This window comes from Myotis davidii, unplaced genomic scaffold (genome assembly GCF_000327345.1).
Source record: "Myotis davidii unplaced genomic scaffold, ASM32734v1 scaffold198, whole genome shotgun sequence".
In the NCBI taxonomy this organism is placed as follows: Eukaryota; Metazoa; Chordata; class Mammalia; order Chiroptera; family Vespertilionidae; genus Myotis; species Myotis davidii.
Window position 1 is genome coordinate 224639 of NW_006291485.1, and position 6733 is coordinate 231371.

Sequence of the window (6733 nt, forward strand, 5' to 3'; positions counted from 1 at the left end):
ATGATATTCTCTTTCCTCCTAGTTGTAGAATTTCCACTCAGCCAGCCCTCCTGTGGTTCTGGATGATGTCCGTTCCGTCTTTTAGGTGTAATTTTAATTGGTTGTTCGAGGCAGCAAACTCCGCCGTTAACCTATGCCGCCATCTTGGTTCTCCCGGGAATGATGCATTTTCATTGTCACCAACCTAAATTATCTTAGTGAGTTTTTCTTTCCTTCTTCCTTAATAATTCTTTATTGTTGAAAGTATTATATATATTCCCTTTTCTCCTCCATTGACTCCCTCCAGCCCACCCCCTACCCCAGGCCCTCACCACCCTATTGTCTGGGTCCATGGTTATGCATATATGCATACAAGGTCTTTGGTTAATTATCTCCCAACCACCCACTCTTCCCCTCCTTTCCTTCGAGATTCCACACTCTGTTCCATGCTTCCATGTCTCTGGATCCACTTTGTTCATCAGTTTATTTTGTTAATTAGATTCCACATATGAGTGAGATCATGTGATACTTTTCTTTCTCTGACTGACTTATTTGCTAATTGAAGAGAAGGTCCCTCCGGGCTATCTCAAAGGGTAAAAGATTCTCCTTTTTTACTGCTGCATAGTATTTCATGGTGTAAATGTACCATAACTTTTTTATCTACTCATCTACTGATGGGTACTTGGGCTGTTTCCAGATCTTAGGTATTGTAAATTGTGCTTCTATGATGAATATAGGGGGGGGCGGGGTATACATTCTTTCTGATTGGTGTTTCGGGTTTCTTAGGATATATTCCTAGAAGAGGAATCACTGGGTAAATGGCAGTTCCGTATTTAATTTTTTGAGGAAACTCCATACTGTTTTCCATAGTGGTTGCACCAGTCTGTATTCCCACCAGCAGTGTAGTACTAGGGTTCTCTTTTCTCCACATCCTCACTAGCACTTGTCTTTTGTTGATTTGTTGATGGTAGCCATTCTGACAGGTGTGAAGTGATACCTCATTGTCTTTTTAATTTGCATCTCTCTGATGATCAGTGACTTTGAGCATTTTTTTATATGTCTCTTAGCCATCTGTATGTCCACTTTGGAGAAGTGTCTATTTAGGTCAAGCATGTCAAACTCACAGCCGGCGGGCCACATGCCTTGTTTAAATAAATGTGGGCTGCAAGTTTGACATGCTTGATTTAGATCCTTTGTCCATTTTTTAATTGGATTGTCTTCCTTCTGTTAAGCTGTATGAGTTCCTTATATATTTTGGATATTGTTGGTGAGGTTTTCATTTTTGGTGTTTGGGATCTAAAGCTCACCTTAAAAGATATAGGATGACTCGTTCAACCTCTTTAATGCTGTTACTCAGTTTAGGGCTCTAGGGCAGTCACAGTTCCAGAGTTTGCATACAAGGCGGGCATTAGTATGCTCTTTGTACAATTATTATTTAAGGCATTTTGACTATGGCCTCAGTTTGTTTTGCTAATTGAAGAGAAGCTCACAGAAAACTACTGAGTGAAACTGGAAGTTACCCCAGACTTCACAGAAACCCTTGTTTTTTACCTGTATCTCATATTTGCCCACCCACCTCAAGTAGGAGCTATTAAGGAGAAAAGCATGTATACCTTTAAGCCCAAGTCCTCTTTCTCTAACAGCTCAGGTGTCATACAGTAGGAGCATGAGAGAAGCTGAAACAAGTGACATTTTCAAGCAAATGTACCAGGACTTACACTGTGAATGTTATTTTTTTAAATATGTTTTTATTGATTTTTAGATAGAGAGGAAGGCAGAGGGAGAGATAGAAATATTGGCTGCCACCTACACACCCCCTTACTGGGGATGGAGCCCAAGGTCCAGGCATGTGCTCTGAAGGTGAATCAAACCCGGGACCTCTTGGTCCATGGGACAACGCTCAGTCCACTGAGCCATACCAGCTGGCCAAAGCAGTTTCTTAGGGTATGCAGTATCTCAAAAAGAGTCTGGGCTCTATTTTCATTCTTTAGTTTGTAAGCCATACAATCAAATCAGTCCCTTTATCTATATACCATCATGTATGGGTTTTTTTTAATCAAAAAGTTGTCAAGCCAGCTAACTTTGAAAGCCTATGGCTTCCTAATAACTTCAGTAACTTCCTAATAACTTTTCCTAGTTTAAAAAACAAAACAAAAAACCAAACCCATCTGCAAGTCACATATAATGTGATAACCTTGAAGCTCAAAATAGTGAAATTTAGGCCAAAAGTATTTTTGCATTTCAGCAGCATTGTTGGCATAAGAACGTTGAGGCAATATTTGATCTCATATTATTTGGCGTATTTGTTGAAGGAGTAATTGCATTTTTCTGTTACATCCTATACTCAGTTAGTTGGGCCTTATTTCATAGTTCGGATATAATTGGTCACCTGTCGTGTAATCCAGGCCACGTAATGACACCTTAGAGCAGTGGTTCTCAACCTGTGGGTCGCGACCCCTCTGGGGGTCGAACGACCCTTTCACAGGGGTCACCTAAGACCATCAGAAAACACATATATAATTACATACTGTTTTTGTGATTAATCACTATGCTTTAATTATGTTCAATTTATAACAATGAAATTGGGGGTCACCACAACATGAGGAACTGTATTAAAGGGTCGCGGCATTGGAAGGTTGAGAACCACTGCTCCTATAACTGCTAACAACCTATTCTAAACAATTAACAATTTAAGATAGAGAAGTGATGAGTGAGTTTAATTATTTTACTTTTTCCTTTCTGAACTCTACAGTTAGGCATAAGGAGGGTTGTTACTTAAGACTTAATTGTAAATTTTACAAATCGAGTTACATATTTTTGAAGACTTTTATGGTTTCACTTTTTTGTTTCCTACAGGACGGCAACGATTCAGATGAATTCATGTGAATGGAGAGATGGACCTTTTAAAGATGTGAATTTAGGGACAGTTGCAGATGTTTTGATGTCATCCATGTTCTGAGTTATGAAAAACAAACAACCTCAGTCTATACAAATACCAACTTGGAAATTTTTTTTAAAGGTGTTCCTTTTTTTGCTGACAGAAAAGGATAAGATATGTACCTATATATATCAGATATAGTTGGACTTGAAGACAGTGTATAACTTTAGGAAAGTGAAAATATTTGTGCCCGAACATGTCTTGGTAGCTCACGAAAGTTGGCTGCCCTTTTTCTTGGGATAGACTTTAGAACGAACCAACTCTGAAAAGTATTTCTGGTACTGTGGTTAATCCCTGAAAACAGATGTCTTGAAAAGCTTTTTATATTCTTAAAATAGCTTCACTTCTATTAAGGAGAATGTATTGGTGAGCAATATATAGGAATGTTCCTCTCACCGTCGAATTCCTGATTAGAAAAAGATGATAGTGAGTTTTGAAGATGATAGTGATATTTTCATTCATGTTCCATTGTGTTGTCTGAGTCAAATAGCAGAGTTGTCCTCAACAATCAGCTTGCCCTAGCTTCCACTTTCTGCATCCTCATTGTTTGAGTGAGGGCCTCCTTCTAGGTACCATCAGACTTAAAGAAATATTTGGTGTTAATCCAGGTTGGCCTTGTGTGGCAGTTTTTACCTGAGCACCAAGTAACCCAGGCCTCAGAGATTACAGCTTCCAGGCCCTGGAGTCATGTCTCAGAAATCTAAGGGAGGCTCTATGAATCGATGTAGGTTGTGATTTTTGTCTTGGAATACAGCATAAAGCAAAAGTCCATGTTGTAATTATATTTTTAAAAAGAAGTAAGCATTTCACTAGCCAGCCAAGCAAGTAATTTGTTTATTTACCCTGGAATAATATTTATTTTGAATTGTAACCCCAGAGTTCAGATTTCTCCATTGTAGACTCAGTAACTTATTATGTAACAGGACTGCTCATTCAAACCACCTGCTTTCCAGTGTGATTCTGAATAGAAGATATATTTTTATTGAAGTGTGTAAGAGAACCCCAGCAGAAAGAAACAAAAGAACAAAGCCTGCAGGCCAGGAGGCATACAGATTCACATTTTAACCACACCCAGAACTGTACGTGTAGCATTCTTATTCTTGTTCTAACCCAGCAGCAGTCACCTCCAACAGATCTATCTGTAATAGCACCTGGGACTGTGGCTAAAGCCAGAAGACTCCAGTGTTTGTATTTATCTCAAGCTGGGGTCTGGGGATGAACTGGAAAACTCCCGGAGGCATAAGTTGGCCAAATTTTGAGACAGAGTGTGGGAGACAATTCCAGAAGTTAATTGTGTGTGTGTTTGTCTAATGATATTCAGCCTGGAGTTCTGTGATTTAAATATATAATAATAAAGAATATTTTTTTAATTTGGAAAGACATTGTTAGAATTTGCTTGTAATTCCTATCCTTAAGATGGTTTTGGAGAGTCTCTGGCTATAAAAACAAAGCAAAAAAGTTATCTATCATAGGTTCAATCTGGCTGGTTCTACGAGGGTATCTTCTCTCACTGATAGATGCATCTCTCCCCAGAGGCCCACTGGGTCAAAGTGGATGACCTTTCCCAGACACACTGTTGATTGGGTGTAGGTCAAGCATGTCAGACTACGGCCCGCAGGCCGCATGCCTTGTTTATTTGGCTCGTGTTAGCCTTTGAGTTTGACATGCTTGGTGTAGGTAGTACCTGTGCTGTCCTGCCTGGTTCCTGGAGGCACTTCTTTAACACTCTGCTGCAACCTTGAAAAGGGGGAGATTTTGCCTCCAGCGTCACCTGTGTCTCCTCATCTTCCTACTGCTTCTGAAGGACTCTGTACCCCACATCACAGCATATGTAGATAGAGCTTTTGGAAACCACATGTATTTTTGCAGTAGTTTAAGCGACCCGAGGGTCCAAATTTTAAATGTTCTATAACTCAGCTTTTAAATGTCAGGGGCCTCTCTTCTGAATTCTCCAAGTTGAATTCGAAGCTCAAGCCTTTTCAGCTGCTCTGTGCTGATTTCCTCTGGCCGCCTCTACCTGTGAGCTGGGGAGTTTTCCCCTCAGGTCTCAGTCCCAGAGAAAGCAGGGATCTTTTCTTTTGAGAACATTGGTTCAGTGTCAACAGGTCAGACTCTTGGCACTGAAGTCATTTCATTTCTTGCCGTTGGCATGTTTCCGTAACTTCCTATCGGAAAATTCCAAATGAGTGGTATTTTATGAGTTGTGCCCTTGATCAGATTTGTACATCCTGAGGATTTCTCTTTCCAGCTGTCTCCAGTTTCTGTATTCTGTTACAGAATCTGCATGCAGGTGAGGTTCACTTTGTCATTTATTTCACAAACTGCTCTGTTATATTCCTGGAGCTTTAGAATTCGTTTCTTAAACGCCTTTGTGGATCTAGATCAGTCTTTGGGCAAGAGAGCTTTGTCACAGTGCTTGGGCAGTTTACCAACATGGAAGGTTTGTGCGTTAGCAGGTGGCCATAGGCTGTAGTCGAACCCTTACAATATCTTGTTATATTGTTTTAACTTTTTGAAGCATGGGTTTGGTGAGCCTTTTTTTTTTTTTTTTTACTGTTTAGTGCCAATGGTTTTCCCCACTCAGGAAGGAAGGGGGGCCATGCATACAGCAAGATGAAAAAGGGAGAGTTCCGCTCTCGCCTCCAGTTTAAAAACAGCTCTTCCTCCCACGGTCCCATCTGTCCGAGAGGGGACGCTCGTTTTCCAGGCTAGAACAGGTTATGGGAAAAACTGAGCAGGATGGAGAAATGAACACTTGCCCAGCCTTCCTGAGCTGTGAGATTGAAGCCTTCTCTTTGTTTGATTTGAAGCACGTGTGTACTGTGTGTGACAAATCCCATACTCAGAACAATCTTACAAGAATGAGCGCGTGACCTTTTGATTTAAAGTAGATTGTGAAACAATCAAACTGTAAGAGAAAAATTAAGAACTTAAAGTCCAAGCTAAATGTATGTGAAGGCGCAGAAAGGAGGACAGCACTGCTGGCGCCCGACAGGCTCACATTCCAGCGTCGCGAAGTGGGAGCTCTTCTCTGCTGGACACACGTGGGCCTCACCTGGAGCAAGAGACTTGATGTGCATTGTGTCATTTTGCGAGTGAGATGGTGCCACCTGCCTATTTACCATGTCCTGGATGAGTGATATGTAAAATGCAATAAAGCTTATAGTTTGAGTAGAACCAAGTGTGCGTGTATGTGTGTGGGTTTTCACCTTTCTCCTCCAAGACTCAGTCTCAGGATGTGCGAGTAGGGAGAAGGAGGTCCTTGGCTGCCTGACATGATACATTCAGACTGAGCTTTGCTTCTTTAAAGGAGAAGATGCAATTAGAGTAAAGCGAAAATTGCCCAGGGATTCCAGGAAGAGAACCATGGAACCTGGAGCGCAAGGGTCAGGATTTGAAGTTTACAATTTAACCCCGCCCCAGGTTCTGCCTGAGGTCTTCACCAGGGTGAGGCTGCCAACATGAAGACTTGTTGGAATGATGCCATTGGTGAAGGTAGTGGCTCTAGACCTGTGTTGTGTTAATACATTCACCCCTTCTGTGGTAGCGCATACTCTAACGTCACTCAGAAAGGTATTGGGGTAGAGAGAGCCACAGAAACATTCTCCCAGCTGTAAAGGCATCTTTGAATTCTTAAATATTTATTAGTCGGCATTATATTTGGATTATATTTTGCACTAATCAGGGCAGTCAATACCTGCATCCTTTTGGTTTTAATGGCCTTAGCTACTAGAATTCTGGGATTCAAGGTTTTCAGTAAATTATTCTACATGGGGAATATAGTTTGAAACCAGACTTTTCATATGGAAAAATGTA

General features: G+C 40.9%; 1 protein-coding gene across 5 annotated transcripts in view; it reads left to right on the plus strand.

Moving 5' to 3' along the window:
• The window catches only part of CCDC25 (coiled-coil domain containing 25), a 44948-nt gene extending 38854 nt beyond the window's left edge, over positions 1–6094 (plus strand). For all 5 annotated transcript variants that reach the window (XM_006764757.2, XM_015564604.1, XM_015564603.1 and 2 more), the window contains one exon: positions 2836–6094. In XM_006764757.2, coding sequence (XP_006764820.1) covers positions 2836–2865 — 30 coding nt within the window. In that variant the 3' untranslated portion in view covers positions 2866–6094. The remainder of the gene's footprint in view (positions 1–2835) is intronic.
• The last annotated feature ends 639 nt before the right edge of the window (positions 6095–6733 follow it).